Genomic DNA, 22,853 nt, shown 5'->3' with positions numbered 1-22,853 from the left:
TCACACACATCAGTTCACACCTTCAATACAAGCCACTGTTCTGTCCTATGTTGGTATATACATTGGATGAACCACACACATCAGTTCACACCATCAATACAAGCCAGTGTTCTGTCCTCTGTTGGTATCATATACCTTGGATGAAGCACACACATCAGTTCACACCATCAATACAAGCCACTAGTCTATACTCTGTTGGTATCATATACCTTGGATGAACCACACACATTAGTTCACACCATCAATACAAGCCAGTGTTCTGTCCTCTGCTGGTATCATATACCTTGGATGAACCACACACATCAGTTCACACCATCAATACATGCAACTGTTCTGTCCTATGTTGGTACATCCCTTGGATGAACCATACACATCAGTTCACACCATCAAAACAAGCCACTGTTCTGTCCTCTGTTGGTATATACCTTGGATGAACCACACACATCAGTTCACGCCATCAATACAAGCCACTGTTCTGTCCTCTGTTTGTATATACCTTGGATGAACCACACACATCAGTTCACACCATCAATACAAGCCAGTGTTCTGTCGTATGTTGGTATATACCTTGGATGAAGCACACACATCAGTTCACACCATCAATACAAGCCACTGTTCTGTCCTCTGTTGGTATATACCTTGGATGAACCACACACATCAGTTCACACCATCAATACAAGCCACTGGTCTGTCCTCTGTTGGTATATACCTTGGGTGAACCACACACATCAGTTCACGCCATCAATACAAGCCACAAGTCTATACTCTGTTGGTATCATGTACCTTGGATGAACCACACACATCAGTTCACGCCATCAATACAAGCAACTGTTCTGTCCTATATTGGTACATCCCTTAGATGAACCATACACATCAGTTCACACCATCAAAACAAGCCACTGTTCTGTCCTCTGTTGGTATCATATACCTTGGATGAACCACACACATTAGTTAACACCATCAATACAAGCCAGTGTTCTGTCCTCTGTTGGTATATACCTTGGATGAATCACACACATCAGTTCACGCCATCAATACAAGCCACTGTTCTGTCCTCTGTTTGTATATATCTTGGATGAATCACACACATCAGTTCACACCATCAATACAAGCCACTAGTCTATACTCTGTTGGTATCATATACCTTGGATGAACCACACACATCAGTTCACACCATCAATACAAGCCACTGGTCTGTCCTCTGTTGGTATATACCTTGGATGAACCACACACATCAGTTCACACCATCAATACAAGCCAGTGTTCTGTCCTCTGCTGGTATCATATACCTTGGATGAACCACACACATCAGTTCACACCATCAATACAAGCAACAGTTCTGTCCTATGTTGGTACATCCCTTGGATGAACCATACACATCAGTTCACACCATCAATACAAGCAACTGTTCTGTCCTCTGTTGGTATATACCTTGGATGAACCACACACATCAGTTCACGCCATCAATACAAGCCACTGTTCTGTCCTCTGTTTGTATATACCTTGGATGAACCACACACATCAGTTCACACCATCAATACAAGCCAGTGTTCTGTCCTCTGCTGGTATCATATACCTTGGATGAACCACACACATCAGTTCACACCATCAATACAAGCCACTAGTCTATACTCTGTTGGTATATACCTTGGATGAATCACACACATCAGTTCACACCTTCAATACAAGCCACTGTTCTGTCCTATGTTGGTATATACATTGGATGAACCACACACATCAGTTCACACCATCAATACAAGCCAGTGTTCTGTCCTCTGTTGGTATCATATACCTTGGATGAACCACACACATCAGTTCACACCATCAATACAAGCCACTAGTCTATACTCTGTTGGTATATACCTTGGATGAATCACACACATCAGTTCACACCTTCAATACAAGCCAGTGTTCTGTCGTATGTTGGTATATACCTTGGATGAACCATACACATCAGTTCACACCATCAAAACAAGCCACTGTTCTGTCCTCTGTTGGTATATACCTTGGATGAACCACACACATCAGTTCACGCCATCAATACAAGCCACTGTTCTGTCCTCTGTTTGTATATACCTTGGATGAACCACACACATCAGTTCACACCATCAATACAAGCCAGTGTTCTGTCCTCTGCTGGTATCATATACCTTGGATGAAGCACACACATCAGTTCACACCATCAATACAAGCCACTAGTCTATACTCTGTTGGTATATACCTTGGATGAATCACACACACCAGTTCACACCTTCAATACAAGCCACTGTTCTGTCCTATGTTGGTATATACATTGGATGAATCACACACATCAGTTCACGCCCTCAATACAAGCGTTGTTCTGTCCTATGTTGGTATCATGTACCTTGGATGAACCACACAATATTGTTGTGATGGTCGAAGACCCTTGAGTCATTGTCGGACAAATACATCACCTCCTGTTGTGTCAGCATGTATCACTTTAATCTTACATATCCTTTCTACCTCCTTTACTCACTAGTAAGTGAAAAACGTCTTCATGTTCAAAACATGATGCCAACATGGCGGGGGTCATCCCACGCTGTCCTCGACTGTTGATGTCCGCAATGTCCTGAGAGAGGACATACTTTACCATCTCTAACAATCCTCCAATACAGGCCACATGGAGGATGTTGTTACCATGGTAATCCTCCAGTCCCACACTGCCACCTGAACTCACAAGCAGGTCCATGACGTCTCGGTGTCCATTCATTGCTGCCAGCATCACCGGGGTTCTCCCGTCCTCTCCCCTACTGTTGACGTCCACAATATTCTTGGAGACGACAAAATTCACTATTTTCACATTTCTTCCAAAACAGGCCAGATGAAGTATGTTGTTACCGTCATCATCCACTAGAGCCACAACACTTCCTTTATTCACAAGCAAATCAAACACTTCGTTATGCCCCTTCATTGCTGCCAACATCAGTGGCGTTCTTCCACGTTGCCCTCTACTGTTGACGTCCACGATGTCGTGTGAGAGGATGTCTTTCACTATCGTCATGTGCCGCCCGATACAGGCCAGATGAAGGATGTTGTTCGCCTCATCATCCACAAGTGACAAATCACATCCTTTTCTCACAAGCAAGTCAAACACCTCTTTGTGTCCATTCCTTGCTGCCACCATCAATGGCGTTCTTCCGTCATGTCCTCTGCTGTTGACGCCCACAAAGTCCTTCTTAAGCACATGCTTCACTATGTTCACATGTCCACCCAAACAAGCCACGTGAAGGATGTTGTTACCGTCTCCATCGACCAGTGTCACGTCGCTGCCGTTACTCACAAGTAAGTCCATCACGTCTTTATGCCCCTTGTACGCTGCCTTCATTACCGGTGTCCTTCCGCGGTGTCTGCTGTTGATGTCAACTCGACCCTCAAACAGAAGTTGTCTCACCTTCTCGAAGTTCCCGAGCCTGCAGGCATCATGGAGAGCCGTATCAACACGGGATTCATCTCGAGTAGAGGTCATAGTTGCTGTAACAGAGCATGTCATTTTATCTTACCAAACTGGTCTCAAATATCATAAATGGATCACAAGCCCCTCGAAGATCCGGGGTAGAATAGGTCTTCAGCAACCTGTGCTTAGGCTTAAGAGGCGACTAACGGGATCGGGTGGTCAGACTCGCTGACTTGGTTGATGCATGTCATCGTATCCCAATTGTGTGGATCGATGCTCATGATGTCAATCAGTGGATTGTCTGGTCTAGATTCGATTATTTACAGACTGCCGTCATACCGTATTATATATTTCTGATTGCGGCGTTAAACAACAAACAAACAAACACCAAGGGAGACATGGCTTTGGTAAAAACAAACAATATATCCTTGCTGGAAACCGCCTCCGTGGTCTAGAGGTAGAGCCTTCCGCCCGGAGAGCTGAAGGGTCCGGGGTTCGATCACCGGCCGCGTCATACCAAAAGACGTTAAAAGATGGTACTTGTTGTTACCCTGTCTGGCGCTCGACATTAAGGGGCTAAAACAAGGACTGGTCGGCTCGGAGTCAGTACACTGTGTCTGAGTGGGGTATTCATGATAAACTGTGGCATGGTATCTCAGTGAGCTAGCACTATAAATCGGCATCAGTCCGGACTAGTACAAGCAGCCACACACACACGTGCAAGCACGTCGCTATATACGTGCAATAATCTTGGACGCGACGTTAAACCCAATTTCACCTCACCTCCTTGATGAAATCGCTGCAAAGAATTGCATCACAATGCTTTTCAGATCAGTGTGAGGCCATCGGTTGCCATGTTGTCACTATGAAATGACATCACTTATCTCTCTACCACTGTAACTCGTTCTCTCCACATCGAGATACTGGTTATTTATATTCACAAAATTGAAAATCGGGGAAAAAATTATTTTGCATGATTCAAGAATCTCACGCTCGTGTCTGTTGATATCAAATTGAATTTACGTAAAAGATGTAAAGATATTGTCGCCATGACGCGGATAAGAATAAAATAAAAGAGATTTGCAATGTGTCGACCAATATATGAACCTTTAGTGGCATTATGCAGAAAGTTTTCATATCAATGCACTTTTCTCGTCTCAATCACTTGGGGCGTTCCTCTTACATCAAGTTGACACCCTGTGATATAACTGGAATACTTTTCAAAGCGGCGTTAAACTCACTCATTCACCAACAGTCGCTAGCGCGTAAATATAATTACAATGCTTTTTGTCGAGGAGTGCCTGTTATTTTTCATGAACCGACACCTTATAAGGAACACATTTCACAATACACCAGGTATTTCCCATTCAGTTATCCATATAGTCCTTTTAGTCCCAAATAATAAGGATGGAAAATGTACGGGAACGCATATTTCATGAAGCCAGAAATATGGGAACATCGAATATCGAGTGATTTGGGGGGGGGGGGGGGGGGGGGGGGGGTCCTGGGTGTCTATGACGGTATGGGGCGGACTCACGCCTTGATGGTAGGTTATTCCGCCATCTACATGAAACGTCGGGCAGCACCGCCGTCATATAGCTGAAATATTGCGGAGTGCGGCGTTAAACAACAAACGATTAAATAAACAAATATAACAAGGCAGGGTTCACTCGGGGATGTGACTTTAAACTTTGGGATACACACCAGTACTTATGAACTAAAAGTGACTTTTTGAGTTTTAAAATTTGCAAGGCAGCACGTTGGACTTATATGCAAATGACAGATTATCAGCAATGTTCCGAGGATACATCCACCTCTTTAATATTTACTGTGGAACTTCCTATACATATTACGTCAGTACTAAACTGGAGTGTATTTTTTTTAAATTTCGCGTTTCAAATTAATATCTAACAAGTGCAGAACTTGTGCCTTCGCTGTTCATAATAATTTTATTTTTAGATCTGAGAATTTTCCAAGACAAAATTTGGACTTTTTTCACATATACGTTATTTCAAACAATCCATTTCACCTTCATATTTGGGGGCACGGGTGGCCTAGTCGTCTAAGGCGCCGCGATTCGCTGTGCAGAGTTGCGTCTCTTGGGCACGCCAGAAACCTATACCCGTGCTCGTGGGTTTCACCGAAGTGGTAAACGTCTGAGACCTGCATCACTTCGGGCTTTCCTCCCACATGAAGCTGACACGCCGCGATATAACTGGAATACTGTTAAAAGCGGTGTTAAACCCAACTCACTCACTCACTCACCTTCATATTTCACCGACGTAGACAGCCTCTTTAATGAAGCTCGCTGTAGTTCTGAATAGTAGAGTGTTGTCTAAAGTGAAGGGACAAATTCCTTTAACCATTATTACACCGGTGCCTATTTGCGGCTACATGGATCCATTTACTGGTTGATACTGTTGGCATAGTAGAAGTGTCATTGCCGAAAACAGCCCCATCTGCATGTAATTGTATAATGTTGTTTAACGCCGTAATCGGCAGTGTTCCAGCTATAGCACCGCGGTCTGTCATCCTTCCTGTCAGGACTATGGAAGTGACTCCTTCCTCCTAGCAGAATGCTGCTGAGACCTCTAGTTAACCGCATACACATCGACACCTTATAAGGAACACATTTCACAATACACCACGAAATTAAGACGCACTTTGAACAAACAATTAATGCAGGTATTTCCCATTCAGTTATCCATAGAGTCCTTTTAGTCCCAAATTATGAGGATGGAAAAAGTACGGGAACGCATATTTCATGAAGCCAGTATTATGGGGACAGGGGGTATCTGTGATGGTGTGGGGCGGGATCACGCTTAACAACAGGACTGACCTCATTCGCACGACCACATCTTCTGTTAAATCATTGACATGAGAAGAGTGAGTGAGTGAGTATGGTTTTACGCCGCTTTTAGCAATATTCCAGCAATATCACGGCGGGGTTCACCAGAAATGGGCTTCACACATTGTACCCATGTCGGGAATCGAACCCGGGTCCTCGACGTGACGAGCGAACGCTTTAGCCACTAGGCTACCCGAACGCCCGACATGAGAAGAGATGACATACATACCAAATCAACCAGGACCGGCCAGAATCTTCTACCATCCACCAGCACGTCGTCTCTTACGTCGTCTTCTACACAACGTTCTTGTGAGTGATGTATTCAGAAGCGAACAGCATAATGAGTTTGTGTATGTATTCTCTCGCTGACAGGGATATTTGTTTAATGAAACGCATGCAGGTTCGTGCATTTAGTGAACACACGCACTGTAAGAAACAAACGTGGGATGTTAACATGTACTTTTAATGCAAATGGTCTTTATTGGTTCTGTTAAAAACTTGAGTTAATTAAACGCTTATTTTGTGCTTCATTGTCAGCAACGACTGTGATAGCAAACAAGGACGCATGATCAATTGAATTGCGAACGGACCTTTCGGGCGAGGCGCTGCAATGGAAGTGTGTTTAAGCCTTTAGAATGTATTCAACTATCGGAAATATTGTGACATTCCCAATGACTTTTGCTAACGTCTTGACAGGACGTGCTTACCCTTCAGTGAAGACCTCAATACCTGCTTCAAAACATATACCTCCTGGGGGACTCATCAAACGCAAATATCTTTTTTATTATTCAAATGAATATCAGCCATCTTAAAAGTGCATATAATGTTTGTGCACCATTTATTTAATGTTTGTACCTTGGACTAAACAACTTCAAATAAACTTGGCTTGATTGAAATGTATACATTCTCTAGAATATGGAATAGGTGAGGTGAAATGGGGCTTAACGTCGCGTCCAAGATTATTGCACTCATATAGCGCGCGCGCGCGCGTGTGTGTGTGTGTGTGTGTGTGTGTGTCTGTGTGTATGTGTGTGGCTGCTTGTACTAGTCCGGACTGATGCCGATTTATATTGCTAGCTCACTGAGATACCATGCCACAGTTTAACATGAATATCCCACTCAGACACAGTATACTGACTCCGAGCTGACCAGTCCATGTTTTAGCCCCCTAATGCCGAGTGCTAGACAGGGTAACAACAAGTACCATCTTTTAACGTCTTTTGGCATGACGCGGCCGGGGATCGAACCCCGGACCTCCGCTCTCCGGGCGGACGCTCTACCACTAGACCACGGAGGAGGTCAGAATAATGAATAAATGGGAATATAGTAACACTACACATGAACATTTGAAGAAACTCATCAGTTCCCAATGACATCATGAAATTCGTCCATTGCATGTAATACGACAGATATGGGAGGATATATACAAGAGGTATAGTGTGTAATATACTCTTCATAAAAGAAACGCAATACGGATATTTTTGGCCATAAAAGAAAAATTAGCGGACCAAGAGGTACTAAATGAAGAGGTTTAATGTCTTAAAGTGTCAGTGACAAATTTCCCGGATCAAAATGATCACAACAAGGAAATGCAAACGATAAGTCGGGAAACAAGTACCATTCGGAAAAACGCACCCAGTGCATAAACATAAGAGCCATACAGATGCACTCGCTGCACGCACAGCAGCGCTATGAGTGAGTGAGTGAGTGAGTTGGGTTTAACGTCGCTTTTAATAGTATTCCAGTTATATCGCGGCGTGTCAGCTTAATGTAGGAGGAAAGCCCGAAGTGATGCAGGTCTCAGACGTTTACCACTTCGGTGAAACCCACGAGCACGGGTATGGTCCTGGCAAACCTTGAAACATAATCGGGGCGAACCGGGATTCGAACCCACAATCACAGGTTTCTGGCGTGCCCAAGGGACGCAACTCTGCACAGCGAATCTCGGCGCCTTAGACGTCTTGGCCCCCCGTGCCCCCCGGCAGCGCTATGAATGTTATTATAGTACAGGGTTTTGATTGCCTGGCATCTGCGTCAGTCGAAACAGTGACAGTTAACAACATGCCAAGATTAACAGAAGTGCAAAGAAACAATGTCATTGATCGCTTGCAGGCTGGGGAATCCCGATCAGCTGTAGCCCGGGTTTTCAATGTAGAGCCCAGCACCATCACAAGGCTATGGGATCGGTTTCTACAGCATGGGTCAACACCCCGCCCAAGATCGCTACATCCGACTGCGCCACCTATGTGTAAGGACGACTACAGCCACCTCAACTGCATCCTAAGTACCCGGACTGCACAGAATCTCCGACCAGACCGTACGAAACCGTTTAAGAGCAGCAGGTCTACAAGACGTCCTGTTCGACGCGTCATATTGAGTCGACAACATCGACTGCATTGGTGTCGTCAACACAGGGTGTGGCCTCAACTGCGATTGAGAGATTTCTGGTTCAGCGACGAATCAAAGATTTCTCCTCCGTCGAGCGGATGGAAGAGCACGGGACCTCAGACGTCAAGGTGAACGTTACGCCGGGAAGTGCGTACAGGAAGTGGACAGGTTTGATGGGAGTGCTGTTATTATGGCTCAACGATACATCAACGAAATTCTCATGCCAAACGTCCTCCCAGTTGCTGCCAACGGCAACGATGTATTCCAGCAGGACAACGCTCGACCGCATACAACACGGTTGGTTGGTTGGTTGGTTTGATGTTTAACGCCACACTCAGCAATATTCCAGCTATATGACGGCGGTCTGTAAATAATCGAGTCTGGACCAGAAAATACAGTGATTGATATCATGAGCATCGATCCACCCAAATTGGATCGATGACATGCATCAACCAAGTCAGCGAGCCTGACCAGCCGATCCAGTTAGTCGCCTTTTACGACAAGCACAGTCACCTTTAACGGCAAGCATGGGTTGCTGAAGACCTGTTCTACCTCGGAAACCTCACGGGTCCATACAGCACGGAGTACATGTACAATAGCCTCTCTACACAACAACAACCTTGATGTTCTCCCCTGGCCCCCCAGATCACCGGATTTGAAATTGATAGAGCACCTGTGGGATGAATTGGATAGACGGCTAGGCCGACGTCAACCACAACCCCAGACGTTGCAGCAGTTGGCTTTTGCGTTGGAGGCCGAGTGGGCTACCATTCCGACGGATGTGATTCGCATACTCGTCTCTTCCATAGACAGGAGATGTCATGCCGTTATCGATTCCAACGGAACACATACGCGTTATTGATGGTAGCTGACCTTCACCTTGGACTTTTCCTATGTACCGATAACTGAGATGACTACAACCACCAAGTGTTCTCTCCACAACATTTTGGCTCAATACCTTGTACGGTTCCTCGTATAAATGTATTTCGTACTACAAATCTGGGTTTGCGTTTCTTGTTTTGAAGAGTATACATTCGGCACAGTGTTTTCTGTAGCTGATATTGCACATGGTATAACAACCTTTACAAAACTATTAAGCCTCACCTTGGGCAACACAACTATGTGCACGCATTATGCCAACAGTAAGGTATTGTTAAAGCTATAGCCTTTAATGAGTCAAGTACGCAGCATCTACATGTATATAACTGGCTCCGCTCCTTACTGACAATGGTGTTGCCTTTCAATCAAGTGAAGTGGAGGGGTATTTTGTCTAAGGGGAAAATATACCTTACTCAAGAATTGACCTTCAGTAACCCATGCTTGACGCAGCGGATCAAAGGGAGAGATTAAAGTACTGTCGGAAATGCTTGCAAAATGTTTTTCTGGCTTTATTTAATAAAAAAAAGAGTCCTAGGGCTATGACAATAGCTTATATCAGAGTAACGCAAATTGACTTTACCTAGTCTATCCTAACTGACACTGTGATTACCTTTAAAATGTACTTTTACAGGTAAAATGATGATAAACTCGGACAAATATTCGTGTGTTGTCACGCATGTATGAAACGGCCTATAGCCCGAGGTAAGCCCTGCCACCTGTCCCGAGGTGATGACCTCACACTGGCCCGTACATTCTCACAGGTGCACATGTCACCCGAGTTGGGGTTGGTCTCAAAATATTGCTGTTATTGTACTTATTTGACGTTGATGGGGGTAGCTATTTAGGATATATACTGCATTATATTTGCTTGGAAAAATTATGGAATAGTTAAAAGCTATGAAACGAGATGTATATTGGAAGGTTGCGGTTTTGGAATCAAGAAGTATTTGTTGTTCTACAGATGAATTCTTGAGGTAGCATCTATCTCCGCTGATGACGTATATGAATTTGTACTACCACCCAAAGGTATGAAAACTGGTTCGACAAGGCTGACAGCTAACACAGACTGTGTTGATCCTCCTTTGACATGTGTGAATTTGAATGTTGTGTAATGTCTTGCATCGTACCCTTTATAGTTAGCCAAGATAGACACAACAGGGTTGAGCTCACCATGTCTAACTGGCGTACGTAAGACAACGTAACCGTGTTGTGCCGCCAGCACATATGTTTTATTCAGCTGAATATTCTCCATGAGTTGACAATGTCAATATCCCTGAATGGTCGCCATGAGACTAATCATGGTCGGCGCGACTGTTCCTGATTCCCGAATGTTATATTCACTGGTGTTATTCATGACAATGACACTGAGGTTGTTTAAAATGGGCAATAGCTGGTGTTCCAACCAGTCTATGAACACATCACCTCCTATAATATATATTTTCCTTATGAAAGTTACCAGTATTCTTTTTCGGCTCGAAAACTAGCTCTCATCCATCAATAAGCCCCAGATCAAGGGTTTCGGCCTTCAAAACAATGACACGATTACCTTTACCTGATGGTACCATGTTTCTTTTTGTCCTTCTGCCGATAGCCACATGTAGTCAGTGGAATGATTTATCAAGGTAAATGATCAGGAAGCCCTGACTGTGAGAGTTATGAATGGTTCGGAGATAATGTGACCTCATAGACAGGATGAATATTTTCTCCTGAAAACTGCTGTCATCGCCACGCGCAATGTATCGAAATCCAATCTCGTGGAGAGCAATAGTTAGAGCAGTCAGGGAAACATTAATAGTATCTGCAATTTCCTCCGAAGTTCTACGACAAGTCGGGGGTAACTTCTGCTCATAAAGCGTGTATACTGTACGCCTAATCACCCCTGCATCAAAGGTGCCCAATATCCTTTTACGTCCCGGTTTTGTTTTTGAGACCACCCCTATACCTTTTTTGTTTTATTTATCATACCGTATTCTTGACGGTGTGAATTGAGGACCCGATAGCTGGGACAATTCGGTAGTTCACCCAAACTTATACATGGTTTCCCTCTATCTCTCTTAAGTGTAAATGCCTGTATGCATTTCCTAGTACCGACTCCATGTCATGTTGTGTTTAATGGCCGTGGCTTGGCAAGTGTAATGTAACATGCATTTTGGGAGCAGCGTCATTTTGTTATTTTAGATGCACATCTAGATTTTTCTCCAAATGGTTTTGGTGTGTGGATGAGATGTTTTATGAAGACTACATTATTATCACTGTAACAGAGTCACGTGCGCATTGTTCTATAGTACGTTTTAGACTGCGATCATTGGACTTAAAATAAATTTGCGTTCAATTTTTTCTGCTGGAAACTTGTCGAAAGAAAGCTTGTGGTATTATAGTAGTAACGTATGATATTAGACAATAAACCTCAGGTGGCACGGGTGGCCCAGTCGTTTAAGGCGCAGCGATTCGCTGTGCAGAGTTGCGCCCCTTGGGCACGCCAGAAACCTATGATTGTGGGTTCGAATCCCGGTTCGCCCCGATTATGTTTCTAGGTTTGTCAGCACCATACCCGTGCTAGTGGGTTTCACCGAATTGGAAAACCTCTGAGACCTGCCTCACTTCGGGCTTTACTCCTACATTAAGCTGACCCGCCGCGATATAACTGGAATAATGTTAAAAGCGGCGTCAAACCCAACAAACCCACTCACTCACTCAATAAACCTCACCCGGCGTTAACAGTATAAATACTTCATATTTACATTGTTACCTGTCGATTCCCAAATTGAAACAATAAGTTAACCAAGAATTTGTACGTTGAAGAAACAACCAACAAATGCTATAGAAACCACAATTGTTTTACAAAATGAAATCAAATTGTCTTCTGTCATCAATATGTACATGGAACATAGATGGTCTGCGAAGTCAACTGGATGACATTGATTTTCTTGACTATAGTAGGTCACATGACAGTACATGTTTTTAAGAAACGAATGTTGACAAGTATATCGCTAGCCTTGAAGTACATGACCTTGTACTCTTTTCTAGTTCGGTCGACTGTTGGGGGTCATATGCGTTTGTATGTAGCTTTTATTGATTTTAAAAAGGCTTTTGATTATGTCAATGGAGCAAAGCTGTGGAATATATTGTCTTCCTATGGCTTAAGGGTAAAATACTGAGGGCTTTACAAAGTGTATACCGATCAGTTAAAGTATGTGTTAGATGTGATACACATTTCACAGAGTATTGTGATCGTCAATTTGGTTTAAGACAAGGATGTATGCTGAGCTCTATGCTCTTCTCATTATTTATTAATGAATTAGCTACATGTAACTACAGCACATGGAACTCGTGGGATTCAACTCTTTGCAGGCATAGTAGAAGTATTAATGTTGTTGTTTGCTGATGATGTAATTAACGTTTCTGATACTATCTGTGGTTATATTAACAGCGTCAGATAAATATTCTAGATTCATATGCAGATAAGTGGGTAATGACTGTTAACAAATGTTGATGTTTTCAGAAGAGGATTAGCCCCCTTTAGTGCCACATTTTTTAATATATATATATTTTATATATTTTAGAAGTTGTTAATACTTACAGATATCCAGATGAGTCTTCATTTGTAGGTATAGTCTAAGTAAATCTGTTGCTAATCTAGCTTTACGTGCGAAAAACTTTACTTGAGTTACTTACATCAACTATTGCTGCCCCCAAGTGTTCTCCAAGTATTTGACTGTCAGACTAGTCCGATTCTTTTGTACACATCTGACATTTGGGGGGATCAATAGATTTAAGAGTATAGAAAAAATCAAGCTACTGGCTTGTAAAAACTTTTTACATAAAAGACAACAAACATGTAATGCTTTAGTTTATGGTAAATGTGTCTGACATCCAGTGAACATCGACTCTCTTGTTTGTTGTGTTGGATACTGGTGTAAAATGCTATCAATGCATGAGTACCGCCTTCCCCCAAAAGCGTACAGCATGTTAATTTATTTAGATAATGTAGTGTATAAAAATTTGGCCTTAAATATTAGATATCTACTATTTTCTCATGGTTTTGGCTCTGTTTGGCTGTCACAAACAGTTGGAGATAAAAAATGTTGAAGGATTGTGTTATTAATATGTTTCATCAAAACATTATACCTACTATCAATAACAGTTAAGGATATATCCTTTATAGTGAATAGAAAACAATGTGAGAACCAGAACAGTATCTTTATGCAATAAGCGAATTAAAGCTTCGAAATATTTTACTGAAGTTTAGAGGGGGACTATTACGGTTGAGAAATGCTGTATTGAAGGTTGGTGGCAAAGAAAATCGATATATGCTATCCTTTATATAATCGAGGTGTAGAGGACGAACATCTTTTTCTACTTGTATGTGCTACTTTTGATGCGATTAGAATTAAACATCTATCAAAGACATGTATTACTAATGTAAATATGCATACATTTAAAACGATAATTGCCAACTGATAAGGAACAAATACAATCACTATGCCTGTTTTTTATCATGCGTATGAAAGAAGAAAGTATTTGTTAAACACTGTTTAAAATTAGAATTATGTATTTAGTCACTACCATACTTGTAAACTGTTATTTGAATATGGACCTATGGCCTTCACACTGAATAAAGTATTGACTTATAGACAACATGAACAAATCAATACAAATTACTGCACAGAAAGTACAATGGCAACACCCAATAGAGTGGTAGTACATAATATAGTGACTTACAAAATTCAATGGCAATATTAAATGTGGAAACAGTGATCAGAATCAAATTCACAAACATTGGTGACAGCAAAATTCACATTTACCCACCAGCGAAAGTGGTCAAGCTTCTGAGAAAGGCCGAGACTGAATACCCAGAGTGAAATGTAATCGTCACTAAAAGCTGGCCTTTATGTGAAGTCAGATGAAATAAGAGATGAAATAGTCACGCCTTCGTCCTCTTATTTCGCCCAAACGCCTTCCAGAATATTCTATTACACTTCACACCAGTCCACGTTGTTCCGGAAGTTTACACATTCACGTCGGAGTCGAAATATAGTAACTTCGTCGCCAGTACTTGAATAAATAGTACTACATTCCTGACAACTAATCATTGTCCAATGCAATACAATGAGCTTCTACATAATCTTAACATAAACACATTTACAACACTCTTTAACAATAAAGTACACTGCCATATAACAATATTCATACAGACACAACATATATGCCATGATGATTACTAAATAAAATCAGGCACAATGCAAATTGAAAGCGAAAACAAGAAGAAAAAGTCATCGGTAGCCCCCGCCCTTCTATGTAGAGCTTCTGAGCAAGAGTCGAATGACCCTCTTTGAAATCTTCGTAGAAAAGCATACTAGATAGTACCTCAAAGGTTTTGAAATGTAAATACCAAAGGCTAGAGCTGCTGGAATATTGCTCGACATAAAGGGGAAGTGTACTATTGGGACGTAATCCCTATTGTCATACAGGCTTGTGGAGAGTCTTTATGCGTAGCTCTAAATATGAAACGGGTGAGTCTGTCTCACTGGTCTCCTTTATTTCTAGTTCAGATGGGAAATTCAATGGAAGTGAATTGGTTATTTGATGGTTATTGAACGATATCAGGTCATCGATATCTCTGAAGATGAAGTTGAATTTCTTGACCAGATTACCTTGTGTTGACTTTGCCAATCCGAGCAAAAATTCCGAATTGTTTGCATAAAAAAACAGATCCGCAAGAAGGGGAGCACAATTTGTGCCAATGGGGATGCCTCCTTCTTACCTAGATGTCTTACGCCTAAATTTTAATTTGATGTTATCAATGAGGAAGTCCAGCATTTCACATATTGTTTTCTCAGTAACTATTAGGTGCCATTTACTTTCATTTTAGACAAACTGTCCTGAAATTTTAAACATAGATATGTAACTGTATCTATGTTTACGACATTAAGTAACAAAAGGCTCATGAATCAAGGAAAAACGTCAAGCACATCCTTTGAGTTTTGAGAATCCGTTCCACTTGTTTGAAATATTTTCTGTGAATATAAAGAAAGTCCATCCTTGATTGTATTAAGGATTATGGTTATTCTTTGAGACAGAGATTTTGTGGTACATGTGCTGGACCCAGCAATATATCTCTCTTTCTATGAATTTAGAATTCAGTTCAGTCAAAAGAGTTCTTCCTCAGTTACATTGTAGCCTTATATGTAACATCATTTAATATGTCACTTATACCAAGTTCTTTGATCCAACAGTTAATAGAGCGATATACTTATATGTAATGGTTATGTTATTTGAGGCCTTGTCAGTGGGAACAACTACAAACTTTTCATGTAGCAAAGTCAGGCTTTGGATGACAGCTGGTTGGGACAAAACGGGTTTATTCAAATTCTGTTTCCTCTATTATAAAATCATGACAAATGTATGTCATACATCTCATTATACCAAAAAGGTTACTACTAAAGGTTGTGACAATTAGCCAAATGATCCTTATATCCCTTAAATATTTTCTATACTTTCTATATTTTCAACGACGGGAATAGTAATGGTACTTTTTACTAGAAAGAGCTTTTGATTTGATAGCAATGCTTCATAGTATATTTTCAAAACTCTAAATCCATAGCAAAATAGCAAAATAATTAAGCGATTTCCGAATTGGTGTATGGTGCTTGTTTTAACACAGCATTATAAGCAACGTCCCACGCTGTCAGGGTACAATGTAAGAGAATCAACCAAGTCACGCCATGTCTGACTACCCGATCAATTTAGACGCCTCTCTAAACATGCAGAGATTGCAGGGAACCTATTTTAACCAACAATTCCAACAGTGTTGTAAAAGGTGTACTATCTGATGGGCTTACAAAGAAATATTGAATGGTTTATGAGTTATGCTTCGCAAAATGAAACCCTCATGTGAACCAAAAAATCGAACTTATTGCCCTAAGAAACGCAAAAAATGAAAATAATTCTGAATATAAAAAGCACCAGTACAGAGATTACCTGATGAGCATACATAGTTTCACAAGAAATATTGTAAGTTAATGAGTTAAACTACGGACACGAATCCTAGCTTCATTTCAACCCATGTCCAATTTGTTGCCTTGGAAACGCAAAATATACCTGAATACAAAAATCCTGAATTGCAAAAAGCACAAATACAATGCATGACTGATGGGTCATGAAGACAATAATGAATGGTTAATGATTTTTTCTCCCGAAACGACCCCTATATGCCCCATTTGTTGTCTGGGAACGCATAAACCAACAGAAACAGAAAGCTAGACTTCACGAAGATAGATTTTTCTGTTCATACCTGTATGACTGAAATTTGTTTGCAGCACGATCGTTACATAAATAATGAACTTTGAAAGAAATACTAACAGTCGAAACATGTGCACAAATTCTCTGTGGATTATTTTTTCAACTAAGACTAGTTAATTATCAAAATCAAAATATTACTCTGAATACTAAGTATTTCTAAAGCCATTGTATTTGCGAGAATCATCTACTGGAAGTACATTGCATGTCAGCATTCACTGTATTTAGCAAATCATGTTATCTGAAATACATTCCAAAAATATCCAAACTCACAGAAAATGCAATGACTTACTATTTCAATATATTTCAACGTTAGAAGCAAATATACATGGACAGCTTTGCAGAGTTGTAACGGTCCTCCATAACTGGCAAATATTATTTAAGCATAACCAAAGAAGGTCAAGGGCCTGGGGGTTTCCATTTAAGAGACATTTACATGAATTTGTTTTGCTCCAATAGTGGAGTGCATGTCACATAAGGTATCGAATATACAGCGCTGTCGTCAGTTATCTCCAATCACACTTTGATCCAGGTTCATCATCTCTGGTGAGAATGTACGTCTTTTTGAAGCAGACGCTACTGAATTTGTAAGTGATTCTTTTTGCACAATGCATCTACATGTCAGACATTTTGCTTAATGATTGACTTGTGTTTTATGAGATGATGATAAGATTCACACTGTCATTGGTAACGTTACGTTAGCTGATATACCAGTTCTCCAGTGTACCAGTTCTCTATTTTCAAGTAATCCCGTTAACTCCTGTCAATCCTGACACCTTCCTGAGAGGGCCCTTCTACATGTTCTAACAACACTCCTCCACCAATGTTACCTAATGCTGACACTGCATTGGCAACCTGAGCTTTGAATCTTTCCTTTATCGTCCTCCTTGGTTCCTTTTCTTGCCCGCATCTCGTGCCAACCTCTCGTAGTATATCATTATCGGTGTGGATTGGAAAATGTTTGTTGACTGCTTCACGTTTATCCTTCTCTTCATCAATGAAGAAAAGGATACCTAATCCTTTGCCTCCCTGCCAGTTATACTTGTTGACACACTTTGCAGTTTGCTTGTGTCACCATCATGGTCGCCAAACCGACTGCTTGTGTCATTACCCACCTCGCTGTTGGCAGAAGTTACAGATGTCTGGCTCCATTCTTCTCTGCCAAAATAACTTATTTTCACCCGCTGCAGACTGCTTGTGTCACCATCGAGATCGCTCCAAAGACTTCTTGTTTCATTACCCAAGCCACTGTCAGCAGAAACTACAGATGCATCGTCTCTTGCCTGGTTCCCTGCCTTTCTGCCGGAAATGTGTTTTGTCACAAGCTGTTGAATGTGTGTGTCAATTCTAAAGTCCCTCTCGTCAAATACGGATGCAAAGTCCCTCTCCTCTTTGCCAGCAGTGCTTATTCTCCCGCTTGACAGTCTGCTTGTATCACTACCATGTGCACTGTCAGTTGTAGCTATAGATGACTGTTTCCGCGCATCTCCGCTAGAAAACCTTGTCATTCTCAATTGGTTGTTTGTGTATATTCCCAATCCACTGTCAGCTGTAGCTATTGATGACTGCACTCGCGCATCTCCGCTCGTAAACCTTGTCATTCTCAATTGGCTGTTTGTGTCAATGCCCAATCCACTGTCAGTTGTAGCTATTGATGACCGCCCTCGCGCATTTCCCCTCGGAAACCTTGTCATTCTTGAATGGCTGTTTGTGTCAATTCCCAATCCACTGTCAGCTGTATCTATTGATGACTGTTTCCGCGCATCTCCGCTCGTAAACCTTGTCATTCTCAATTTGTGGTTTGTGTCAATGCTCAATCCACTGTCAGTTGTAGCTATTGATGACCGCCCTCGCGCATTTCCCCTCGGAAACCTTGTCATTCTTGAATGGCTGTTTGTGTCAATGCCCAATCCACTGTCAGTTGTAGCTATTGATGACCGCCCTCGCGCATTTCCGCTAAAAATGCTTTTCAATATCGAATGGATGTTTGTGTCAATGCCCAATCCACTGTCATCTGCTTTAGATGACCGCTCTCGCGCATCTCTGCTAAAAATCCTTGTCATTCCCATTTGGCTGTTTGTGTCAATGCTCAATCCACTGTCAGTTGTAGCTATTGATGACTGCTCCCGCGCATCTTCACTAGGAAACCTTGTCATTCGCGAATGGCTGTTTGTGTCAATGCCCAATCCACTGTCAGATGTAGCTACAGATGTCCTGGTCAATGACTTCGTTTGCAACTGCATATAAACATATTAGATATATACACAAGTTCTTATATAGTAATTCACATCATGCTATAAGTATGTTTCTTATTGCACTAAAGTTTCTGCTTACTTGATCTTGTTATTTGACATGTCAATGAGAAGGCTATTTACCTGTCTGGAATGCCAATTTCCCTCATTGAGTTGTGCGGCATCTATAATCAAAACATTTGAACAGCATGCATCAGATTTTACGAATGTAACATTTTATCCTCCAACAGTGTCTGTAATAAACAAATTAAAAATATTTATTTCAAGTTTCTCTTTAATATCAAACACTGATAAATATAGCAATTTTCTGAAACGACTAAATCTCACCACACAAAACATATCTGGTTAGCTTTGGAAGGCTTTATATTGGCTTTTGATATGCAATATCTTTCTTCAGAATTAAAATTGTGTTCTGTTACTGTCAAATACAGCAAAAATAATGAAAATAGGGTTCCCACGTCATCTGAAAGAGACTCATGTGAATTAGAGTTGTTCCTTATCAATGCACATGTAAAGGCAAATCAGTTGTGCACCTGAAAAAACACGGGGAATCTACCTTAAAACTTCTTCTTGAATGTTGTATCCCTGATCAATGAGTGAGTGAGTTGGGATTAATGCCGCGTTTAACAGTATTCCAGTTATATCACGGTGTGTCAGCTTAATGTGGGAGGAAAGCCCGAAGTGATGCAGGTCTCGGACGTTTACCACTTCGGTGAAACCCACGACACGGGTGTGGTGCCGACAAACCTAGAAACATAAATGGGGCGAACCGGGATTCGAAACCACAATCATAGGTTTCTGGCGTACCAAAGGGACGCAACTTGAAGAGCGAATTGCGGCGCCTTAGACGACCTGGCCACGCGTATCCCTGATCCAACAACTTCTGAGCAAGAGTCGTATGACACACTATGAAATATACGTAGAAATCTTGAGATAAATTGGAAGTTGACTTTTGGAAAATTCCTCTGTTCATACAGTCTCGTGGATGTTATGGTTTAGGAAAATGTACTGAAATATGAAACAGATGAGGAGGTTTCACTGGTCCCTTTTATTTCCAGTTAAAAGGATAACTCAATGGAAGGAAGTTGACTATTTGACCGTCATTGAAAGACTGAGTGAGTTGGGTTTCACAACTGGTGCCTATTGGGATGTCTACTTCTTGCCTAAATGTCTTTTATTTCGATGTTGTCAATGAGAAAGTGCAGCATTTCACAAATTGTTTTCTCATATTTTCTTCAGATGACATTTACTTTTATTTTTGACAACATAATGAGTATTATCACACCACGTTTCGTGATAAATACCCAATATATCAAGGAGTGACATTTTCCCTTAAGTTTGTCGTGTGGGATAGTGGTGTATAAAGTTTAAAGATAAAATGTTTTGACAGAATAGAACTTGGTCCTTTGCTGAGATTGCAAAAGTTCAAGCAAATCCTTTGAGCTTTGTAAATCCACATTTTATTAATTCCACTTGTTTCAAATACTTTCTGTAAATATTAAGAAATGACTTTGTTGATTGTAATAAGGAATGATTATGGTTAATCTTTCAGACAGGGATTTTGTGGTACATTTGCTGGACCCAGCCATATATCTCTTTCTGCGGATGTGTATGGAGCTCTGGGATCCAGAAAGAGGAACAGACATGTCTTCAGAGTCAAGTAAAAAGTTCTTATGCAGGGTTGGGGCAGATTTCTTTTTCAGTTAACAAATTGGCCTCATATGTGGCTACATTTCTTACCTAGCAGAGTGTTGTTGTGCCCCGACAATGTCGCTGCCAAGAGATTAAAAATTCGTGCCACTTATGAAGATCTTGTGTCTCTCACCAGCATACAGTATGAGCAAAAGTGATATCGCTTATTAAATAACATTTCTTCAAAAGAACTTTCAAATGAAAATTTAGTAGGTAACTATCGGTTTTGGGGAAGAAGCTACATCATGACTACCAAAGGACCATGTATTACTAGTGTAAATGTAACTACACTGGCAATACTGCCAATTACCTTGTAGCTCAGGGACCTTGGGTACTGATTGTGCTAGGCCAGTGATGTAGCATATCATGTCATCTTCCGATGACTCATAAGGTGTAGAGCCAGTTGATGTTCCAGTGTCACTGTCGGACATGGTTGGTCGAAATACTGTACTCAAATGTCAAAAGTTGGACTACAGGATTTGGTATTGTATATCGACATTGAAGTCTAGAATCTGATATGATTCATTCGACACACTTCAGCCATCTTTGGCTCATCACTATCTCTAACATTATTCCAACTTCTTGGAAATATGTTCTCTCGATGGTTCTTGTGTTATGTCAAGTTTAAAACCAGTGTAATCTGGATTCTTAGTGGTATATCTTTCTTTTGTTGTTTTTTCATGATTCACTCACACCAGAGTAGTATGACCTACCAATAACCTTGGATATAGTGAGTGAGTGAGTATGGTTTTACGCCGCTTTTAGCAATATTCCAGCAATAACACGGCGAGGGACACCAGAAATAGGCTTCACACATTGTACCCAAATCGGGAATCGAACCCGGGTCTTCGGCGTGACGAGCGAACGCTTTAACCACTAGGCTACCCGACCGCCCACCTTGGACATAGGCGTTATATTGTCCAAGTATAGTATCAAAGTGTTCCCTTTGTAGTTAGTCAACTTTGTAGCATCTCTCTTAATGCTTGTGACTTGTTCTGTGGTGTCCTTGAATGTTTTTCATATCATATCATCTTCCGATGATTCATATGGTGTAAAGCCGTTTGATGTTCAGGGTCACTGCCGGACATGGTTCAAAATCTGTTTTACAAATTCACTACAACTGACGGATTCGTAGTATCGAGAACATTTCGTGCAGCTACTCTTGGAGAGTTTGGGTATAAACATGGGAGTGTATGATTCGTGATCTTTGAAGCCATTCACAACGATTCATTCGACACACTGTAGCCATCTTCGGCTCACCACTTTCTATGAGGTATGTTCTGGGTCCAAGTTTGTCGTAGAACACGACTCCATTGCAATAACGAATGATTACTTCCAAAACAACTAACCCAATCTTCCCTGGCAGTGTGTGGAATATAACGTCGATCAAGTCCTTTGGCCCTTCTTTAAATGTTCCCTCATGATCCAGGACACAGATGTCAGATTCCAACTTCTGGTAAATATGTTGTCTCAATGAATCTTGTGTTATTTCTAGCTTGAAACCTGTGTATTTTGGTATCTTAGTGGTATATCCCTTTTCTGTAGTTATACTTGATTCACTAACGCCCAAGAAGTAGGATCCCCCACCAACAACCTTGGACATAGACGTTATATTGTCTTTTAGTTTCAGAGTGTTCCATATGTAGTCAGTCAACTTTCCAGCATCTCTCTTAATGCTTGCGACTTCTGTGATTTCCTTGAATGTTTTCAGTTGTATATGCCGATTCTCTTGCAGTTCTTGGACATTACCTGGTAGTTTTGTAGTAGTGCAGCTTCGTGTCAGACAGTTTGTTTTTCCCAGAAGTACCTTTATGTTTAATGCGTTGATGGTAAGATTCTCACTGTCATTGGTCGCTTTAGTATTGAAATCAACAGTACATACACTGTCAACTTTCTTAACTTCTATCAGAACAAAGTCACTGACATCTTCAAATGTGTTAATCTCACACAAACATTTACGTTCATAGACGTCAGTATAAAGTTCGCCACTTTCAAGTAACCCTGTTAGCTCTTTTCTGATAGCCTCGTCAAAGTATTCCAGACACCTGTCTTCCGGTGAGGTCCCTTGTATGTGTACTAA

General features: G+C 41.2%; 2 protein-coding genes across 2 annotated transcripts; both read right to left on the bottom strand.

Annotated features, from left to right (window-relative positions):
* Positions 1–2,467: 2,467 nt before the first annotated feature.
* Positions 2,468–3,487, bottom strand: LOC139457966 (serine/threonine-protein phosphatase 6 regulatory ankyrin repeat subunit B-like). Its single transcript, XM_071239302.1, has one exon. The coding sequence runs from the start codon at positions 3,485–3,487 to the stop codon at positions 2,468–2,470; it is 1,020 nt and encodes a 339-aa protein (XP_071095403.1).
* A 13,259-nt stretch (positions 3,488–16,746) lies between these two features.
* LOC139457625 (mucin-21-like) lies at positions 16,747–21,265 on the bottom strand. Its single transcript, XM_071238980.1, is given in 5 exon segments — positions 16,747–17,824; positions 17,827–18,608; positions 18,978–19,066; positions 19,205–19,245; positions 21,084–21,265. Coding segments are annotated over 5 exon segments (1,275 nt in total). The 5' UTR covers positions 21,205–21,265; the 3' UTR covers positions 16,747–17,582.
* Positions 21,266–22,853: the final 1,588 nt, after the last annotated feature.

The sequence above is a fragment of the Haliotis cracherodii genome, unplaced genomic scaffold, assembly GCF_022045235.1.
Source record: "Haliotis cracherodii isolate W230 unplaced genomic scaffold, xgHalCrac1.p SCAF_12, whole genome shotgun sequence".
NCBI lineage: Eukaryota > Metazoa > Mollusca > Gastropoda > Lepetellida > Haliotidae > Haliotis > Haliotis cracherodii.
Note: the sequence above shows the minus strand (reverse complement) of the source record. Positions and strands in the feature narration are given on the sequence as shown.